Source organism: Ptychodera flava, chromosome 8 (assembly GCF_041260155.1).
Source record: "Ptychodera flava strain L36383 chromosome 8, AS_Pfla_20210202, whole genome shotgun sequence".
Taxonomy (NCBI): domain Eukaryota; kingdom Metazoa; phylum Hemichordata; class Enteropneusta; family Ptychoderidae; genus Ptychodera; species Ptychodera flava.
Genome location: NC_091935.1, coordinates 7991586 through 8014840, shown reverse-complemented (window position 1 = coordinate 8014840; position 23255 = coordinate 7991586). Strand labels below are relative to the sequence as shown.

General features: G+C 38.5%; 1 protein-coding gene across 2 annotated transcripts; it reads left to right on the top strand.

Annotated features, from left to right (window-relative positions):
- On the top strand, positions 1–9257 carry LOC139138371 (uncharacterized). 2 transcript variants are annotated; one of them, XM_070706715.1, is made up of 4 exons: positions 1–114; positions 3761–6690; positions 8004–8142; positions 8833–9257. In XM_070706715.1, exons 2-4 carry the CDS (start codon positions 3811–3813, stop codon positions 9033–9035), a joined length of 3222 nt encoding a protein of 1073 aa, XP_070562816.1. In that variant the 5' UTR covers positions 1–114; positions 3761–3810; the 3' UTR covers positions 9036–9257. The 2 variants fall into 2 exon arrangements, with proteins under 2 accessions (XP_070562816.1, XP_070562817.1); XM_070706716.1 differs by lacking the exon at positions 1–114 and adding an exon at positions 432–705.
- Positions 9258–23255: the final 13998 nt, after the last annotated feature.

The window sequence follows — 23255 nt, the reverse complement described above, 5'->3', positions numbered from 1 at the left end:
CATCCCTAAACAAACAAACACATCGGATGATTTCATATGGGTCACCTCAGGTCAAAGCTATCCACTAGTGTCGCAATTCAACAAAATAGTGTACATACCAAACCCAGAAACAAGGTAGGTATGCAACTCTCCCGATGCAAAAATTTCAACTTGAGTACCTTCAGTTTTTCTGTACATAGTTGCTTTGAGCGAGATTTTCGCGGATTTCCCCCGCTCCGAGTCGATTTCCGCCTTCTGTGCTGCAAACGGTGTATTCAGCTTGTGATACAAAGTAGGGGTTCATTTATGCATGCCTTATAGGTGCGTGTATTAGGCATGACGCAAAATGAACTGGGTAAGGCTAATAATGATTCATAAGGCTAAAATAGACTCTCGCATAACATTTACTGGCTTATGCACGAATAGTGACCCCAGCGAATAACTGTTAATAGGCTCTCGCTTTTATAAATAGCCGGGATACGCTAGTAACATCACAAGGCTTTGCCAGCCAGGAGCTGTGAAAACCTCAGCTAAACCACTCAACTTTCTGCATCAAGTACAGAGATCTGGAAGACTTGGCCTTCATAACGAGCATCAAAGAACGGCGGATAGTCTGCTTGCCTTTAAATTTGAGAAAAGCGAAAAAATGAAAGAAAATGTGGAAACCCAAACGGAAGCACAGAGAAAATGATAGGCGTAGTGCGGTGACTGTGTGACTAATTACATGTAAGTCCGCCATATTAGCGCATCTGTTAGGCTGCCTTCACAAACGGATTTTGAGGGTGTTTTTAGTCCCCACGGACACCGTCCGGGGGGACTTATAGGTTTGGTCATGTCCGTGCGTGCGTGTGTGCGTGCGTGCGTGCGTGCGTGCGTGCGTGCGTCCGTCCGTCCGTTCACGCAGATATCTCAGAGATGCCTGGAGCGATTTCATTCAAACTTGGTACAAGGATTATCACCTATGCCATACATATGCACGTAGATTTGTTTTACGATCCGATTCAATTTCGCCGTCTGGCAGCCATTTTGTTTCCTGTATTTGATGTCGATGCGTATGTTCATGCAAATTTTTCAGTGATGCTAAGAGCAATTCCATTCACACTTGGTACATAGATTACTCTATATGTTATACATGTGCACATCAATTTTTGTTTTGATCTGGTCTAAAATGGCTGCATGGCGGCCATTTTGTTTCCTATATTTTACGACTGTGCATTCGTTCACGTAAATTTCTCAGCGATGCCCGGCGCGATTGCATTGAAAGTTGGTACCTATATTAATCCTTATCACATATATATGCACGCTAATTTTTGTAATGATTCGATCATAAATGGCTGTGTGACGGCCGTTTTCTTTCCTGTATTTGATATCCATCCACAGGGTCCCCAGGTATGATCCATAGGCATTCCAGGATGAAATTAATATTAATGCTGTGTCCATGCATAGGGGCTCATGAATGCAGATATCTGAGATATTCCTGTGCCAATTCTTTTTAAACTTGGTACAAGGATACTACACTGTGGCATACATATGCAGGTCCATTTATATTGGTGTGGCATGCATAATTGGGTCTAATTTGCATAATTCGAGATTAGAGCGCTGTTTCTGGTACAACTGTACCAAATCTGATGAAACTTTGTGCAGATGGTTTTAGTCCCCACGGACACCATCTGGGGGACTTATAAGTTTGGTCATTTCCGTACGTGGGTCCGTGCGTGCGTGTGTGCATACGTGTGTCCATCCGTTCACGCAGATATCTCAGGGATGCCTGGAGCGATTTCATTCAAACTTGTTACAAGGATTACTTCATATGTCATACAGATGCATGTCGATTTGTTTTGTGATACAATCCAATATGGCTGCCGTGTGGCCATTTTATTACGATTTTTTCATGTATATAGCCATTACTCAGGCATGTTTCAACCGATTTTATTCAAAGTTGGTACAAGGACATTGACCAATGACATAGATATGCACACCTATTTGTTTTGTGATACAATCCAATATGGCCGCATGGCGGCCATTTTGTTTTGATTTTTTTTCATGTACAGAGCCATAACTCAGGCATATCTCAACTGATTGTATTCAAACTTGTTACAAGGACATTGACCTATGTCTTACATATGCACGTCAATTTGTTTTGTGATACGATCCAATATGGCCGCTAGGCAGCCATTTTATTACGATTTTTTCATGTACAGAGCTATAACTCAGACATGTTTCAACAGATTTTATTCAAAGTTGGTACAAGGACATTGACCAATGTCATAGCTATGCACATCAATTTGTTTTGTGATGCGATCCAATATGGCCACCGTGCGGCCATTTTGTTACGATTTTTTCATGTACAGAGCCATAACTCAGACATATCTCAACCGATATATTGAAAGTTGGTACAAGGACATTGACCTATGTCATACATATGCACATTGATTTGTTTTGTGATACGATCCAATAAGGCCGCCATGTGGCCATTTTATTATGATTTTTTCATGTCCTGAACTACAGCTCAGACATGTATCAAGCGAATTTATACAGAAATATTTTTATCACTGACCTTATGAAGAAGACTCTATCCTCTCTGAGGACCTGCAATCAAAGTACCCATTAACAAGTGGGGACTGTGTCATCAACGATGACTTGTTGATTGAGGAGTTGGGTTTGCAAAGAATGAGGGTTGCGCGCAGATGTTCGACTCTATACCTTATGACGCAGGCGTACACCTTCTGTAGTGGTTTAATAGAAATGTCATCGGCAGTTAGTAGAGTTCTTCAATTTAATTCATTTATAAATTCATCAGCGAACCTTTTGGAGTTACATGAATAAATCAAAAAATTCCACTGATGCTTTTAAAAATGAATCAATTTAAGATCTTGCTCTAGGAATATGACTATTCAAAGTGCTGACAGTGCTGACGGCATTGCTATAAAAACTACAGAATGTCTGATACATGATAACAAGGTAGAGCCGCTGCAGGTAGAACTGCGCAATACAAGTTTTTTTTTGCGAGTGCATCCCTTATAAATATTTTTCTGTATGATGATTGGGGACATGAAAAGGTTTGATGAACTAGATAGGGGATTTTAAATTTTTTAGGATATTGAGGGGGATCCGAAAAAGAATATGCCAATAGTGATTCCTCTAGCCCCATATACTGTCGACAGCCATTTGTGTCCCTTGCTTTGCCCATGTAACTTTGCGAAGCCTGTGTGGCTTGGACGGTTCATTGTTCACGACAGTCCTCGTGTCTTCAGCTCTCCGTTTTAGTGGAAAAGCAGAATTTATACCACAGTGGCGGGGGGGGGGGGGGTTGAAAGATGAACAGTCGCCCACACAGTTGTGACGTGTGTCCAAGGCAAATTTATAAGCTTCGAAAAATACCGGTCCAGAGATTTTATTTTCTAATTTGGAGCTTTTATAACGACAATCATACTCCTAATAAACTCGCATTAATAGCAACAATCATATTAAACAAAGTTAGCAAGTAAGGTGGTCCTTCACATGTGATGCGAAAGACACTATTAATATGGGAATCTCTCTCTATAATAAGCTGATTATCTTTACATTGTCACTGAACACATACGACAGGTACAAATAGCAGTGCAGAACCTCATAAAGCTAGAAATATAGACCCTCGAGAAAAACTCGAGGGTCTATGCCAGAACACATGCCCAAAATAAAGTTTGCAACCTTAGACGAGTATTACCAAAATACGCAGTCGACCCTTCCTACACCAGCATATATTCATTTTGCTTGTGTTCTCAATTGTTTATTTCAACAGCTGGCAACAATTTTCCAAGAAACATTCCCTCGGTCAAGAGGAAAATAAATATGGGCAGTAAATTCGAGCGATGGTTAGCTGGGTTCTCCAACTATAAACGGAGCTTCAACTTAGGCGTACTGTCTGGTGACGATGAAGTAAAAAATATCTACAAAACCGCAGAAGATGTTGGTAAACTTCCTTTCAACAGGAGCAAGGTCATGTTCCTTGGTGACGCCCGCGTTGGAAAAACTAGTCTGCGCAGGCTCCTGATGGGTGAGCAGTTCCAGGGAGACGAGCCAAGTACAGAGGGAATCGAAACCAGGATGTGCACGACAAAAGAAGTGGACTATTCATGGAAAGAAAGCGAAAGTCAACATGAAAACGATTTCGAAATTGGAAGTGCGTGGTACACAGCAAAGACCGCAATGGAATCTTCACCAAATCAAACACGAGAGCCACCGTCTCCACCAGAAACACCAAAAGCCAAAAGCGGTAAACGTTCTTTGACATTCAGAGAGTGGGTCAACCAGACACTGAGGGACACTCAATATATGAGTATATCTTTTGTAATTCCACTCATACTGAGTGCGGTTCTGTATGGAGCCACTCTTCCATTCGGCTTTGTTTTCCTTGAATGGATAATGTTTCTCGCCGTACTGATGTGTGACGGAGATTTTCTCTGTGCTTATCGGTATGGAACAAGTTTAGCTATCATGATGGCCGTCGACACTTATTTCAGATGCAGTTTCACACCGAATGCCATTCTGAATAATCTTGACAATCTCTGTTTTCACTGGCCATTGGTCAACTACTTTGTCTTTTGTTTTGCATTCAACTTGTTTGGTTTCATAATGGGCGTTTTTTTCGGGTATGGATGTCGAGCTGGAATGGCATTCGGCCTTTGCCTACTCGCTTCCCCAAGTCAGCTAACATCCCTAGATCAACTACAACTGTCAGAATTAAGCGCGGACTTTGTGAGTATTTTAGAAGCGGCCATTTCGGTAGTTGGGGGTCTTGCTGGCATATGCATCTACCGATACTGGGATGTCATAACAAGTAACCATCCGTGGATCTTTCCGCGAGGAATCATGGGTGTAATTTCATATTTTCTTTTTCTCAGTGTTTTCCTTTCTGTAAGTGCAACAAATATGCCAACTGTTTTACCTTTTATCCTTGGCATGTTGCTGTGGAGTGGTAAATTGACAGGGCAGTTTCTAGGAAGAGACTTGGATAAGAAATTCGGTTCCGGTTATTTCCTGAAAAGGTTTGTTGGCATAATGCTAGGTCTTTTACTCGGCTATGGTATGGGCTGGAAACTCCACTCTCCAATTTTGAAAACGGTTTCCATCCTTATTTTCACTGCCTCAGTATTGACCCATCCACTGATCGAGTTGCATGTATTTTGGAATGTAAGAACTCAGCGATTTCCGATTTTAAATGTTAGGGATGCCATGAAGGAACAGTCAGCTGGATCGAGTCGCTTAGCAACAAGATTAAGTCTATGGGATTTCGCTGGAGACCAGCTCTATTATGCCACCCACCAAATTTTCATCGCAAGCCATGCAGTGTATTTGTTGGTTTTCAATTTTGAAAGAGCAGCTAAAAACAAGAAGGGACAATTCCAACGACTTTTGTTTTGGTTAAACTCAATTCGTACCCACGCAAAACATGAAGATGCTGTCATTTTGCTTGTTGGCACACACAGGGATAGTGTAAGAGCCTCTGTGCGGAATGAACTTTCGTCGTATTTCCACAAAAAACTTTACGACTTTTTCTGTGATCGGCTTGTCATGAACGATGATGGCACCCCGATTTTCCCCATAGAGAATTCAAAACCTTTAGACAGAGATGCACGAAAACTTAGAAATTGCATCTTAGAAAAGAGCCAAGAGGCAGAGTACATGAAAGCAGAATTTCCTCTGAAGTACCTCCATTTCTACAAGTTAATCAAATGTAAACGGAAGACAGCTAGCAAATTGGGCCTGGAATATGCCATCTGTGGATACATTGAAGTTCATGAATTTGCCCGGGAAAACTGCAAAATCAGTGATTCATTAGAATTTGAGTTAATGCTTGGTCTCTTTCACAGAGCCGGAGAAATTATATTCCATGCAGAAGACGAAACTCTCAAAAACTTCATCATATTTGATCCTCAAATTCTTGCTGACATTATGAAGAATCTGATTAATATTCCTCCTTTTCATAAGAGATACCACAGGGTGGCGCCGTTTTGGAGGATGTTGGAGAAAAATGGAATTGCTGATAGTCGTTTAGTGAGCCACATTGTAGAACCAATGAAGGTGTCCAAAGAAATGGCAGTGTCCTTGTTACAAGCTTATGATTTGATGTGCCTTATTCCACATGAGTCTCCAGTCGATAACCAATTGTATCTGGTACCTGGTTTATTGCCTCTTTATGTGGCTACAGAAAACGACGAAGATAGGTTGTCAGTAAAAGGAAACAAAGATGTTTACTACATTGATTTCTGTGGCTTCTTACCCGAAGGTGTATTTTCCCGTCTGCTTGCCCGCTGTTTCAGGGTAGATGTTACTCCCTTACACGTGACAACTCGGAATGTCTACTACAATGTCGGCAAGTTCCTCTTCGATAAAGATTTAAATTACAAACTTGAACTCATTAACGAATCGCCACAGCAGCCGCTGGTCAAAGTCACCGTCCAAAGGACGTCCAATACGAAAGCACGGAAGTTTCTGAAGTGGTTTCTGGGCGAGCTTAAAGCAATAAGACAAAGGGACTTCAAATATATGAAATATATCTGTGGCGTGTTATGCCCGAACAAGGATCACACTTGCCTTTCGAAACTAGACCTTCTTCATATCGTAAAACTGGCTTCTGAAGACAAGGCGCTACCAGTACTAAACAGGCGCGTTGAGTTCCAGTGTGAAGGTCGCCGCTTTAATTTTCAAGGGTTCTGCAGAAAATCAAAGGTAAAACAAAAAATATTTTCGCTTTATACTGAGAGATGAAATAAATTTATCATAGGAGATGGTCAATTGTTCCTTGTTAGTTTCCATTGCCACGGATCAAATTGTTTGTTATATTTATGACAATAAGGTTTTAATTTATCAAATGAGGACAATAAGTAATACTTGCATCGGTGTTTATAAGTATTTAAAATCACTTGATTACGATAATTTCCTTCGACGTGAATAATCATAAAGAACTTCAATATGTATAATAAGAGTATGACGTGGAAATACCGCAAATCATATTGCATGTTGCTATTTATATTTAAGACAAAAGGTTAAGAATTCATCATTGGCATCACCGTTTCTACTTGAGCCGACTTTGAATTCAACATTTTCGTAATCTCTCTAAATCTAGTAGCCTTTCAATTGAACAGATTCTTTCTGATCTACCTCTTGCGCGGGCTTATTTGAAGCTCTTGGAGTAAGAAAAATTTGGACTGTCTTAGATTTTCGAAAATCGAAAACGTGTTTTTCTCCAATAGAATTAGCACAGGGAGGGATTGTGGCCATTTTGAATTTCAAATATCGGTAAAAATCAAGTAATTTGTTTCTGTTGTAAAAAAGGTTTGCACAGTGACCCCATTTTTTATTCTTGATTTCGTAAGAGTGTGATCGAAAGTTACATAACGGAGAGTCTGAGAAAAAGGTAACGTCTTTCACTTTCAAGGCGCTCACTACCTTAACGAAATCGTACTTGAAGATCAAAGTGCAGTCCGTATGCTACGAAACATCAGTCAACATCAGTGACTCGTCGAAGGTACGGGTTACGCGATGCGTTATTTAAATTATTGCGACCAGTTGAATGTTAGGGACAGGTTGGCCAGATTGTGCTTGCTATGGGAATAAGATTATTAGCAATCGGCTCCATGGTTGATTTTAGAAGGAAAATAACAAGGCAACTACTGCAAGATATAGCCCTTTCCCTCCTGAATTGGTTCCACGAAGGTCTCGGCTACTTCAAGTATTTGTATTTTGCAAGCGTAATGATATTATGCAGTAGTGGCCAACGATACAATACCCTAGAAGTCAAAATATGTATTTATTCATCATCTTCTCTGTCTAGGCATCTAAGAAATTTGTTAATTCCCCTTTCTCCTGCTTTTACTGTAGTTATGACGATGTTATTCATTGTTAAAGTGATGCTTAATTTTTAAGGAACACAACGTAAAACTTTACTTCCATAATAATGCTGAGTAAATTGTTGTATTTTGAGACACCTTTATTCAGAGTTGATACTTTTTACTTTATTTTTACCCATATTTTTCTTTTAGGACGAAAATTTCCATCAAACTCCGTGCCGCATTTCAAGGAATACGCGTATTTCGGAGTTACCTCCATCGCTCTACAAACAAATCTGTAATAGCTTGAACATAGAGCAGCTTTTACATGGTGACTGGAGGGACCTGGCCGGTACGTAATACTGTTTATTTAACCCCACCGCCGTAATGCTTGACGAGAACAGACAAGACAAAACAGACCCTGCCAAGGGTTGTAGATAATTTCATCCAAAATATAAGTTAGAGTCTAATATTAGACAAGTGGGGAAGGGGCAGATGCCATAAAACTGCATGTCGAGCATTTGCCTCTTCCCAACTTGTCTAATATTAGACTCTAACTTAGATTTTAGACGATATTATCGATTTTATCGGATATTATCCGATAAAACAGCATGTCGGGCATCTACCTCTTCCCCACTAATCTAATATTAGACTCTAACTTAGATTTCAGACGATATTATCGATTTTATCGGATATTATCCGATAAAACAGCATGTCGGGCATCTGCCTCTTTCCCACTCGGCTGATATTAGACTATAACTTTGATGTAAGTGTCTAATATTAGACGAGTGAGGTATCTACAACAGTAGATATGAGTACACATACCATTATCTCTGAAGCCGATAATAGACAATTATAAAGTGTATAATCACCTTTTGCAAAGCCGCAGTCCCTCAGTGGCAAAGCATAGTTAGTTGTTTTCTTTCATATTTATGTACTTGCCATTGTTTAACTATCGGTACATTTGTTCATTTATTTACTTACTAGATTAACTCATGTAATTATCTACCTACTTTTATGTACTTTTTTACTTATTTACTAGGCGAGCTGGGGTATACACAGCACGAAGTACAGGTACTGAAGAACAAAGACAACCCATGCGATGCCCTCCTACAGAAATGGTCCTGCCAAGGTGACTCAACTGTCGCGCAATTAATCGAAGTCCTGTTAAGGCCAAATTTGAGCAGACAAGATGTCGTCACATTGATTGAGGAAGCTCTGGGTGAACGCAAAGAACTAGACTAGCCCACTAGTCGCTTGACGTTAGCCCGGACGTTAGCAAGCTTTGTTTTTGTATCCTCTACGGGCGCACGCTTGTTCGGTCAAGACCGTTTACAAGCCGACAGACTTGGTTCAAGCCGTGTAAGGAAGGAATATAGACATTAATTTTGTGGAGTACGGAATATTTACGGAACCCACCTACCTACCTACACACCCATACACACACACAAAAAACACACACACACACACACAAAACTTTTGTTTTGTGGGTTCCCTATACTTTCTGCGTTGAATCCCTACACTGTAATTTAACGCCAAGTATTTATCATATCAACACAACCGATTTGAGTACAATTTCCATTGTTATTGTTGAAAATTGTATTCAAGTCCGGACTAGAATTCATTTGTTAACAATAAACAATGATCACAACACACATACATTATATATATATATATATATATATATATATATATATATATATATATATATATATATATATATATACAATAAACAATGATCACAACACACATACAATATATTACAATAAACAATGATCACAACACATATACAATATATATATATATATATATATATATATATATATATGTGTGTGTGTGTGTGTGTGTGTGTGTGTGTGTGTGTGTGTGTGTGAAAAGAAAGACATATATTGCAATCGAATGCTAAACTTTTTTATGCCTGTTTTGCCAGATATTCCTTTGAAGATTTATGTATTTGTGTTTGATGTTTTCTTGTATATTTTTGCAATTCGATTTACTTAATTCTAGGTTATTTTATTTTGTCAGTTATACTGCTTGAACATGCATTTTTAGAGCAGTGACATAATGACATGGTCTTGTAGAGTAATGGCCGTAACACGGACTGCATCGTCTTAAGATGGTTTGTAAGAAATTTTCTTGGCAAGCACGTTAAGGCATTGGTCACCATAGAAAACATACCGGACTGTATTATTTAAAGGGATATGGTCAGAATTGACCGAATTTTGCTTTGTTTTGGTTATTTTAAGAGATAGAATATGATCACTGGACAGATATATTCACTAGACTGAAAATAGATATATGTACATTAATCTAAAGGTTAAATTTCAACTTGTAAGCTGAACATCGTTGTCTGTTTTTTCTGCATATTCTGAAAGAGCAATTATGACGCAATATAGCAGACACCATACCGACCATAAAATAATTTGGTATATTTATTAAATATTTAAAAATATCCGGGAAATGTTAACTATTGCTCGATTTTTTTAGGTTTTTAAAAAAATAATTATGAAAAATTAATTATTTTTAATTAGCCAGTGGTTGTTTTATTAGCTTTTATGCTACTTTATTTCTAGTAACAATTTAACTTGAAGTCGAAATATCTCATATCCAATATGTGATTTTGGCGGGCAAATATAGGCTGTTATTAACGTGACTTGGTCAAAATATAAAGATTTACAAAAACGTCATTAAGACATACTGAGAAATGTATTTTTGCCACTTTTGCCACTTTCAAGTCATTTAGATAACAACTTTGTAAAACTTTATCCTTACCTACTCAAAATATTAAAAGTCTCAGACCCACGCCTTAACATACATACGTTTTTCATCGTCTATAAAGTCACGTAATTGACCCAAAATTGGACGTACTATCATTCATCTATTCTCTTACATTTCATCAAACGTTATGCATTATTGACAATAATCTATTTTTGTTAGAGTAAGATTCGATTTAAATTTAAGTGGATAATAGCTGTAGAGCTCGACAAAGATATCATTATTCGTGTTCTTGAAAAGATTGCATTTTCTCGTTTCCTATTCTGATCTAGTTCAAGCATAAAGCCTTGCCTACATCGTACCTTGTGTACGACAAGTGATGTCATCGTTGTTAAATGAGTCCGGACTTTAATCGACATGGCAACAATAACATTGCACGTTATATAGTCAAATGCCGTGTTGATAAGACGTACAATTGGCATCTCAACATAATTTTGGATTAGAACAAGTAACTATAGTTTTACAAATATAACAAAAGTGACGTGAAAAACATCAACAGTTACAGCCACTGAAATTTTAAATTGACAAATGCTGATTTCGAATAATTGAGAAGCAAACACTGATGTATTTTCAGAGGAGGGCAATGAATATGTTCGGTAACACATTTTAGTGTTTGACCTTAAGTTTTTAGGGACAGGCTTAAAGATATTCATTTAAGGCCAACATAGACCCACACAGAAGACACAAACAAAACAGCAAAACAAACAAAGAAACAGTAAAACACTAATAATACTCGACACTCTTAAATGTTTCCAATGGATCAAAGTTAGAACAAGAATTTATAAAAATTAAATCAATGAATTCTTACTGTTAATGAGACGGACACTTAAGTATAAACTTCTTTTGACTTAAGCAAAACACTAAATATTTCTTTGTCTTTTTGTTAGCGAGCATGTATGTATGTATGTATGTATGTATGTATGTATGTATGTATGTATGTATGTATGTATGTATGTATGTATGTATGTATGTATGTATGTATTTGTGTGTGTGTGTGTGTGTGTGTGTATGTGATGTATGTGATGCAATCATCGTCAAATCAAACACAAGAGCCACCAGCCTCTTCATTAATAAATCATTTTAAAATGAAAGGAAGATTCTAGTTAAGTGAAACATTGTTTCGATACCGCTATGTAAAGCATTTTGAACCTTTTACAGTGGCAGTGGCAGGAACGTTTAAATTAAATTGTTATTGGCCGGCAATTTTTAACGATGGCAATTCTAGAAAGAAGTCGAGCTTGTTTTCGCAGAGTAAATATCTATTAATGGTGAATAAATCACAAAGATGAAATAGGGCATTGTACGCCACATAAAAATTAACATTATATAGCTAGAAAGCAAAACAATGTTGCAAAACAGTCATAAATCAAACATATTAAAGAGATCCGCAAACGTAGAAAGTCATTCGGCACAGTGAAGAGTATAAAAAAGCTCTCTTTTGCAAAGTAAAACATCAAGGGTGCGTTCGTCCAGTCGTATTAACAATGAATTATTTTAATAATACTATGATCCAATGGACTTTATATTATGTTATCGCATAGCGTAATAGGATCGAATCTAGCGTGCACACTGGACTGGAGTGCCCCCTAAGCTTACAAACCATTTTCTGGACAACCTTGAATATTCTTCTGGCAAATTTTGCTCTGTAGATTTTGGCCATTTCCAACCACTCTTCCTGAAACTTACTGGTCTATCCCTAAGCAAACAAACACATAGGCTGGTTTCATACGGGTCACCGCAGGTCAAAGCTGTCACCTTGTGTTGTACCTCAACAAAAATATTGTAGACGCCGAATCAAGCTTCCAGGTAGGTATGTACCTCTCACGCAGCTTGAGTATCTGCACCTGTTTTCTGAATGTGTTACCGCATTGATGCGTGTTCTGAGCATGACGCAAAATCAGCTGGGCACGGCTAATGACAATGATTGTTTTAATATGGCTTGCGTTTGCTCTGACAAGTCTATTTACAACCTATGAACAAAGATACTCGATATACTTATCCAACCCTTACCCTAATTGCCTGCAATACCTACAGCAACATTCAGTTTCTCTTTCGGTACATAAGGCTAAATAGACTCTCACACAATTCTTACAAGCTTATGAAAGACTGCAAAGCCAAGCGAATCACTGTGAACAGGCTCTCGCTTGCAGCGCAAGATCGCTTTTACTTAGCCGGGCATATCACAGTGCTCTGCAAGCGAGGGGTTGGGTCTGTGAGAACCTTAGATAAGTCAACTCAACTTTCTCCGACAAGTATAGAGACCTGTACGCCTTACAGCCTTCCTGATGAGTAGCAAATGGCAGTAGATAATTGGTTTGTCTTTAAATTGAAGATAGAGGTAAATGAAAGAAAATAATGGAAATCCTGAACGGAGGCATAGAGAAGGTGATAGGCGTAGTGCGGTGATTATGTGACAGTTTCGCCATATTATTGGATCTGATTAATGCGTTCACAAACGCACTATCTGAAGGATGTGGTTGATTTGAAGAGGTGGGCCTGAAAACTGAGATATGAAGGCACAGTAGAAGAGGAAGATAAAATGAGGCCGAAAGGCTGAAGTGCGACTCAAAACAAATAGATGATGCTCATTGTAAGTATCATAATGGACCAAAAGTAACCCCAAAATGAAGTTTAACAAGAACATTCGCCATTGTATTCTTATATACATTTATAATCTGAGCTGTCGTTCGTAAAATTAAGACAAAAAATGAAAATTTACGAAAAAAATAAATCATGATTGGAGATTTGCGAACATTTTTGTTAATTTTGAAGAATGATTTTCGATTTTGATTATGAATTAGTTTGTCATATCTCGTCTTTCAAATACTATTCTGCTCATATAGTCGACCGATGGTTGAAAGAGGAAGTTCTTTGCCTGGGCATGCAACTGTCAGGTGATAGAGTAGACTTTGACCCGAGCTAAAATGAGCATGCGCGAAAAGGTTTCAACATCCCCTGGTCGTTTACTCTGGTGCTTGTTGTATTAGGCACTGGCCAGTTTCCTTGGCAGGGGGGAGGGGGGGGGCGGTGGATTCCTTAGGAGGGTCACCCTGTTTTTGACTTTGGTGATGGGGGGGGCCCATTTTTTTGAAATGCGCAAGGGAGGGGGGGGGTCAGTGTGTTTTTGAATTTCGACACGGGCTCATACTTGCCTAAAATGCATCGTACCAACCACAAATTTCATCATTCAGTTACATTTTTCGGCGCGCACTTCGGACGCGTAACTTAAAGAATAATAATGAGACATATTTTTCAGAGCCCCCCTCTAAGCGTAAAATTTTAATATATCACATATATATATATATATATATATATATATATATATATATATATATATATATATATATATATATATATATATATATATATATATATATATATATATATATATATGACATATCTGTATGTTTAACATTTTTCGGCGCCCCCTTCGGGCGCGTTACTTTAAAATATCAACATATTTTCAGCATGCCCTCCATCCGCATGACTTTCATATATCAGATATATATATATCAGAGATATCTGGATGTGTAATATTTTTGGAGCGCCCTTCGGGCGCAGTATTTTAATATATCAGAGATATATGTCAGATTTTTTGAAGTCTGTTTTGCAAAGTGTACTTATCATCATGAAATCTCCAGTTCATATGAAATGTATGACAAGTTCCTGATACTTTTCTGTTTTCTCTATGAGAATTCAGTATAAGAAACCAACATGCACTAATTTGCTTACAACAGTTCTGGACATCTGATTATGCATAAAAAGCATGAAATACATTCACAGCTCATTCAAATACTATATTCAAACTTTAGAACTGACTCTTTTAAGTTCCTATCTTACAACTGTCATGGCAACAATTTCATAAAAACACAGAATGACTGAATGTTTAAAATATACCCCAAAATTATATATATACAAATGTACTTTATTATATATATATATATATATATATATATATATATATATATATATATATATATATACTGAATTATTTAATTTATATTCCACCTTTTGTTTTATCTTTGTCGCAAGGGGTCACCTTGTTTTCGAAAGTTGGATGGGGTGGGGTCAGCCATCTTTTGACGTAGGCAAAAATAATCCATCCCCAGGCCGAAGAAACTGACCAGCCTCTTAGGGTAGTATCGAGACACCCAAACACTTACATGCTGCCAACTTCCTAAATTGACGGAAGCAGCAGATTGAGAGAAGCTGGCAGTAACATATACTTTTGATTGATAGTATCCTCAGCTTTGAAAGAAACTAGGAATAAAACAGCAACTAATGTGAAAGAATAGGAAATAGGGAAACGGCGAGAAGAGAAAGAAGATTACTGCCTCCCGACCGTTGTCGAACGCGTAGCTAAGTACCGGAAAGCTTTTTGTATGTGTATGGAGGTAGAAAAGAGATTCAATTGTATTAATTTAAGGATAGCCGGGAATTTTAATCGGTGGATTATAGATTTGTCGTTAGGCGAGTTGCAGATATCAGTGACTTTTCCGTCATGTTTCTTTCAAAATACTTTACAAGAAACTGTCTCAGCAAATGTATGAATGCTAATAGTTTTCTTTGATACACTATGGACATTGCTGTGCACAGTCACGCAACAAAAGTTTAGACCACAAAATGACGATTATCTGCAGCGTTTTAAAAATATAAGCTTACTTTCTGTCAAAAGAAAACATTAGCAGGATCACCAGTTCCAGTTTCTTAGTTGCATATTTATACTTGCGGTGACAATAGAGACAAATGCTAGCCCGCAGTAAAGAATCTAGGTTATTGTTGACTACTAAATGTTCTGATCAATGATTGGCTTCAAAGAGTTTAAAAGCTTGGACATGGTATAATTACGTCAGCTATAGACGCACCACCTATGAATAACATGAATACTTTAAAGGTCGCACAGGTTTCCGAATATGTAGTATAAAAAACAGGAGACAGATTTTCTATGCAATCACTGATAATATTGATGACCACTTGACGTAAAAACTGATCAATCATTGACTACCAAGACAGAGTTAGGATTTGTCTTACAATATACTTGAAAGTGTTATGTTGTGTAATCAAGAATAATTAATTGAATACTAGTAATATTCAAAGGCTGGTTGACCAAGTGGCATTCTTCCCTTTATAGAGGTTAGGATATCCATCATTAAAGCAGAAATGTATAGTTACAGTCATTAATGACCCGTGATGTTCTGTAATGCAATAGATCTTTTGAAAATACGTATCAAAATGTTAGTTTTAAGCGTAAATAAAAAGCGCAAAAAACGAATTCAGGTGCCCCTGTAAATCTGAATCAATCATGAATAAATTCATCATTTTTCTTCAATTAAAATTACTCATCTAATACAAGAAGTGTTTGTTGCAAACGGACGCGGGGGCATTACATAATTTTGCTCACTAAATTTTTTCAAACCAAATTCATAAATTTACTAACAATTAGGAAAAGCCAGGAAGAACACAGAGTAATGTGTAACAGGATTGACCTGAGAGCAAGCATAGCGTATATTATATGGGTCAGACATGGAGAAAATGATAGTTCCAGGATTCTCTTGTGATTTGTCCTCGCGAATTCTGAACACGAAAAACGGAAGGGATTGACAGGTTGTACCGGTTGAAGTAGATGGAAGTAGGTCAGAGGTCATCCGAGGTCAACTGAAAGTCTGGTAATCAATTTGCGCTTTTAATAGTCCAAAAACTATAAAAACTAAAATTCTGGCTATATTGGTAAGCATAAAACTCGATACATTTAGTTGAGGTTGAATCGTACTTATACGTATTAAAACTGATCATAAAACATAAATGTCGTACTTCAAACTCAGTACTAAGAAGGGATTCGAAAGCCAATTTATTCTACATAACCTTGCAGCTATACTTTCCGTGACTTTGTCTCAAAACATAATAGTTACATCGTAGATCGGTTGCTCCCAGGATGCATTAATCTAAACTGTGGCATCTTGCCAAGAGATTTTTGATCGGGATGTGCGGATTTCCCCAGAGCGTAGGGGTATCGGATGAGAGTCCGAATTGCAGTTAGGTAACCAAGGCGAAGTTTCATTCGCCCTTTTCAACATGGTACGTCTCCGTTAGACACGTTCTGTGTGCGTGGAGCCCATGATGTGCCTATCTGAAAGAAACAACATTTTATTCTTGGTAACAGAGGGTAATCAGCTTGTCTCTCAAGTGTACCTGCTGTGGGCGTAATTATCTAATTGAGACAGCATCTCCTTTAGCAGACTTCATGTTGTTTACGTCAGATATCACAAATGGGGCCATATGAGATGCTAAAGTTGTTGTGTACGTCAGATATCACAAATGGGGCATGCTAAAGATGTCCTGCTGTTCCTACAGACGCGGGCCAGTAACTTTAACTATATGAAAAAAAGTTTACCCAAATGTTTTGCTAAGTTAAATACCTGACAAAATTATTCAAAAAAACCCCGAAATTTATTCTTTCAAGAGATTTGCAAAACGTGAAATATGCAATTAAAAACTCAACAGACTGATCGGTGCTGCATCTAGACGAAAGACCTTACCTCATGTTTTCTCGCGAAAGTAGTGGCGTTATTCAATATGCTCCCCATTTGTCAAGCATTTGTGTGGTGCGAGATCTCGTTGTGGTCATAGAAGAGACATTGTTCAGCGTATCGAGAGTGTCAAGTTAAACTGGATTTAGAAGACACTGCACCGCGACCTTGCACTTTTACATTTACAGCTACTAGACAACACGGTATCGAACTTACAATTGTTTTGTCAGATATGTGAGCTGGTGAAATCTCCAATATAGGATATTTACCCGAAGTTTTAGACAAGTCAAGTAGAGTTGAACCACGGAAATCAGGCTTGGCCTGACCGCGGGGCCAGATCTGCAAGGTAAAAGTGAAATCCCCGATATACGGATTTGACAAGTATCGAAGTTAGGGTCGGATTGAGGAAGTCGGGCTTGTCAAGATCTGTGAGGTTGTAAATCTCCGATATATACTGGATATTTACCCGCGATTTAAAAGTCTAGAGTAGTATCGACATTAGAGTCAGTAGCTGTGGGTCCAATCGTTTTTGAAATAGTCAACTGTTGTAATGACTCCATTTGTGTGTGATCCGGTGTTTGTACTCAACCCTGATCGGAGGTTCTGGACGCTTAGTTTTTTCGTGTTGGCATATATTTCAAGCCCACGCTCACGCTCGTATTCTCAATGTTGTTGTTAATAGTAAAAACCTCAATCATACCCCAGATAAAGTCGTATTGAAAGTAGCGATCACATTCAACAAAGTTATTAAGTTTGGTAGTTCCTTCACAGGTAATGCGAAAGACATCATAAATGTGAGAATCTGTCTGTGCAATACCCTTATTATCTTTCCATTGTCTATGAAAACCTAAGACAGGTAAAAATAGCAGTGCATACTCTCACAAAAAGCTAGAACACATACCAAAGTCACAGCATACATCCTCGAGAAAAAGTTTTCTCTAGGGTCTATGGTTACAATTTTGCAACTTTACACAAATATTACCAAAATAGGGAGTCAAGTCTTTCAAATAAACCAGCATAATATTCATTTTGCTTGTGTTCTCATTTGCTTATTTCAACAGCTTGCAACAATTTCCCCAGAAACATTGTCTCGGTCCAGAGGAAAATAAATATGGGCAGTAAGTTCCAGCGATGGTTAGCTGGGTTCTCCAGCTATAAACGAAGCTTCAACTTAGGTGTACTATCTGTTGACGATGAAGTGAAAAGTATCTACGAAACCGCAGAAGATGTTGGTAAACTTCCTTTCAACAGGAGCAAGGTCATTTTCCTTGGTGACGCCCGCGTTGGGAAAACTAGTCTGCGCAGGCTCCTGATGGGTGAACAGTTCCAGGGAGACGAGCCAAGTACAGAGGGAATCGAAACCAGGATGTGCACGGCAAAAGAAGTGGACTATTCATGGAAAGAAAGCGAACGTCAACATGAAAACGATTTCGAAATTGGAGCTTCGTGGTACACAGCAAAGACCGCGATGGAATCTTCACCAATTCAAACACGAGAGCCACCGTCTCCACCAAAAATACCAAAAGCAAAAAGTGGTACATGTTCTTTGACATTCAGAGAGTGGGTCAACCAGACACTCAGCGACACTCAATATATAAGTATATCTTTTGTAATTCCACTCATACTGAGTGCAGTTCTGTATGGAGCCACTCTTCCATTCGGCTTTGTTTTCCTTGAATGGACAATGTTTATTGCCGTACTGATGTGCAACGGAGATTTTCTCTGTGGTTATCGCTATGGAACAAATCTAGCTATCATGATGGCCGTCGACATTCATTTCAGATGCTGTATAACACCTCATGCCATTCTGAATTACCTTGACAATCTCTGTTTTCACTGGCCATTGGCCAACTACTTTGTCTTTTGTGTTGCCTTCACCTTTTTTGGTTTCGTTCTGGGCATCTTTTTTGGGTATGGATGTCGAGCAGGAATAGCATTCGGCCTTTGTCTACTCGCTTCCCCAGGTCAGCTAACATCGCTAGATCAACTACAACTGGCGAACTTAAGCGCGGACTTCGCTAGTACTTTGGAAGCGGTCATTTCCATAGTGGGGGATCTTGCTGGCATATGCATATACCGATACTGGGATGTCATTACAAGTAACCATCAGTGGATTTTTCCTCGAGAAATAATGGGTGTCATTTCATTTTTCCTTTTACTCAGTGTGTTTCTTTCTGTAAGTGCAATAAATATGCCACTCGTTTTGCCTTTCATCCTTGGCATGTTGCTATGGAGTGGTAAATTGACAGGAGAGTTTCTAGGAAGAGAATTGGATAAGAAATTTGGTTCCGGTTATTTCCTGAAAAAGATGGTTGGAATAATGGTAGGTCTGTTACTCGGCTATGGTATGGACTGGACCTTCCACTCTCCAACTTTGAAAACAGTGTCGATTTTTATTTTCATTGCATCAGTATTGACCCACCCAGTGATCGAGTTGTATGTATTTTGGAAAGTAAGAACTCAGAGATTCCCGATCTTAAATGTTAGGGATGCCATGAAGGAGCAGTCAGCTGGATCAAGTCGCTTAGCAACAAGATTAAGTCTATTGGATTTCGCTGGAGACCAGCTCTATCACGCCACCCATCAAATTTTCATCGCCAGTCACGCGGTGTATTTGTTGGTTTTCAATTTTGAAAGAGCAGCCAAAAACAAGAAGGAACAATTCCAACGACTTTTGTTTTGGCTGAACTCAATTCGTACCCACGCAAAACATGAAGATGCTGTCATATTCCTTGTGGGCACACACAGGGACAGTGTAACTGCGTCTGTGCGGAATGAACTTTCGTCGTATTTCCACGAAAACCTCTACGACATTTTCTGTAACCGACTGGTCATGAACGATGATGACACCCCGATTTTCCCGATTGAGAATTCAAAACCCTTAGACACAGATGCAAGAAAACTTAGAAATTGCATCTCAGAAAAAAGCCAAGAGGCAGAGTACATGAAAGCAGAATTTCCTCTGAAGTACCTCCATTTCTACAAGTTAATCAAAAGTAAGCGGAAGACCGCTAGCAAATTGGGTCTGGAATATGCCATCTGTGGATACAGAGAAGTTTATGAATTTGCCAAGGAAAGTTGTAAAATCAGTGATTCATTAGAATTTGAGTTAATGCTTGGCTTCTTTCACAAAGCCGGAGAATTAATCTTCCGTTCAGAAGACGAAACTCTCAATAATTTCATCATATTTGATCCTCAAGTTCTTGTTGATATTATGGAAAATCTGATTAACATTCCTCCTTTTCATAAGAGATACCACAGGGTGGCGCAATTCTGGAGGAAGCTGGAGAAAAATGGAATTGCTGATAGTCGTTTAGTTAGTCACATTGTAGAACCAATGAAGGTGTCCAAAGAAATGGCAGTGTCCTTGTTACAAGCTTATGATTTGATGTGCCTTATTCCACATGAGTCTAAAGTGGATAACCAATTGTATCTGGTACCTGGTTTATTGCCTCTTTATGTGGCTACAGAAAAAGATATGGATTTGTGGCTGTCGAGAGGTGAAAAAGATGTTTACTATATTGATTTCTGTGGCTTTTTACCCGAAGGTGTATTTTCCCGTCTGCTTGCCCGCTGTTTCAGGGTTGGTGTTACTCCCTCTCACGTGACAACTCGGAATGTCTTCTACAATGTCGGCAAGTTCCTCTTCGATAAAGATTTCCATTACAAACTTGAACTTGTGAACGATTCCCCGCAGCAGCCGCTGGTCAAGGTCACCGTCCAAAGGACATCCTGTACCAAGACGTGGAAGTTTCTGAAGTGGTTTCTGTTTCAGCTTGAAGCAATAAGACAAAGAGACTTCAAATATATGAAATATATCTGCGGCGTGTTATGCCCGAACGAGGATCACAAATGCCTTTCCAAAACAGGCCCACGCCATATCGTAAAACTGACTTCTGAAGACAATGCGCTACCAGGACACATGGAATTCGAGTGTGAAGGTCGGCGATTTGCTTTCGAGGGGTTGTGCGGAAAATCAAAGGTAAATAGTAATTATGATCACTTTATCGTAGGGGTTGAAATATAATTTGGTATAGGAGATACAGTCAATTATTCTTTGCTAGTTTTAGGTGCCACTGGAATAGATTCTCTCTGTCTCTCTCTCTCTCTCTCTCTCTCTCTCTCTCTCTCTCTCTCTCTCTCTCTCTCTCTCTCTCTCTCACACACACACACACACAAAGAAAAAATATTGTTTATTTGTTACAACAAGGTTTATATCACATGCGTAATTTCAGTTTAATTTACTGCGCCAAGATAAATGTTGGGAATGGGATGGAAGGATTGCTGTGGAAATAACATTGTTAGGAACAAGCTCCATTAGTTGATATTTTGTGGAAAAATGACAAAGGGATTACCGTAAGATAAAACCTTCTCGTACATGGTTTTCTTGGAGGTCGTGATTACTTTCGATATACGCGCTAAGCATGCTTAACGATGCTATATAGTAGAGGCCTATGTTACGATACCCTAGAAATTAAGATAAAGTGTGAATCGTGCATGAACCATTCTTTCACTATCTTCTCTGTCTAGGCATATAAGATATTTATTTATTCCCCACTCATTCGTTGTTCTTTAGTTATAAGTATATCATGTGTTATTGTACTGATGTACTTTGTTCAGGAATCACAATTTAAAGCTTAGCTTATATAACGATGCTGCATTGTTGTTTTTATTTAGAGAGAGATGCCTTTATCCTTTGTTCTTACTCTCTACCGTCTTCTATTAGGTCGAAAATATTCATCAAGCGCCTTGTCGCATTTCCATGGACACACGCATTTCGGATTTACCTCCATCACTCTACAAGCAAATATGTAATAGCATGAACATAGTACAGCCCTTACAAGGTGACTGGAGGGACCTAGCCGGTAAGTACTAATGCATAGTTTTTAGCCCGACACCAGAATACATTAGCCAAAAACCTTTGCTACATGTGTGTGTGGACCTTTGTACAGGAAAATATGAATGAAACATTAATTAGTTTTGTAAGTTTTTAGTCATCGACATATGCAATTACTTACCGACTTTCTATGTGCTTTCTTACTCACTTACTAGGCGAGCTACAGCATACTCAACACGAAGTACAGATACTTCAGAACGTGGACAACCCGTGCGATGCCCTCCTACAGCAATGGTCCTGCCACAGTGGTGTAACCGTCAAGCAATTCATCGAAGTCCTGTTAAGGCCGAATTTGGGCAGACAAGATGTCGTCACACTGATTAAGGAAGCTATGGGCGACGCAAGGAGCTAGACTTGCCCACTAGTGTCTTGGCGTTTGCAAGGTTTCTTTTTGTATCCTATACTAGCGTACGCGCTTGTTGCTATAGGTTTGGTAATCATATTACTATCGGCGAAGCCGAGTTTTACTAGTGTGTTCATTGAACTTTTTCCGTCAGACATTACATGTAACAAATTAAGCCAACAAACTTGGGGCAAGCCTTGTAAAGAAGCAAATTACACAGAATAATTTAATAATTACGGAATATTTTTCGGTGTTTAAGAGACCATAGAGTTAGTGAGTCTGTGAACCAGTCTAGTTCTTTTTGGTGTAAATAGTTATTACAGTATAGCAATCAATAAAATTTATCCTCATTTGCGATCTTGAAAAGAAAGTACATTTTCTCATTTCCCATGTTGATATATGTTGAAATATAAAGCCTCGCCTATCCATCGCTCTTTGTGTACAATAAGCGATGTCATAAATGACTTCTATTCAAGACTATAAGTCACGTGGAAACAATAACATTGCAGGTTATACAGTCAAAGGCTGTGTTGATAGGACGGATCAGAACAAGAAACTATAATTTAATAACAAAGAGACGGAAAATATATCTGGGTTTAACAAAATGTTGATTATGAATAATTGAGAAACAAACATAAATTTATTTTCAGGGGAGGAGCTATGAATTTTTTCTTTAATTAAATTCAGTGTTTGGTGATTGTTTCCCAGGTGAAGCAAAATGTTGCTGGGGGTGTCAAAAATTTTCCTACAGAACACTCTGGATATAGTTGTACTGTTTATATGTATCATTGTGCTAAAATAAACAAGCTGGAATACTCACAAAGTCTGTATGTCAATCCATATTAGACTGATTAAAATATATCACGTGCAGTGTCACATTATTGTGAATCACGAAACAACATATACGCCACCATTTTTCGCTC

Excerpts from the sequence above, each read along its gene's own strand:
- LOC139138371 (XM_070706715.1), top strand. The coding sequence starts at position 3,811 with ATGGGCAGTAAATTCGAGCGATGGTTAGCTGGGTTCTCCAACTATAAA. Across the intron at positions 6,691-8,003 it reads GGTTCTGCAGAAAATCAAAG|GACGAAAATTTCCATCAAAC; the intron begins GTAAAACAAAAA and ends TTTTTCTTTTAG. Across the intron at positions 8,143-8,832 it reads TGACTGGAGGGACCTGGCCG|GCGAGCTGGGGTATACACAG; the intron begins GTACGTAATACT and ends CTTATTTACTAG.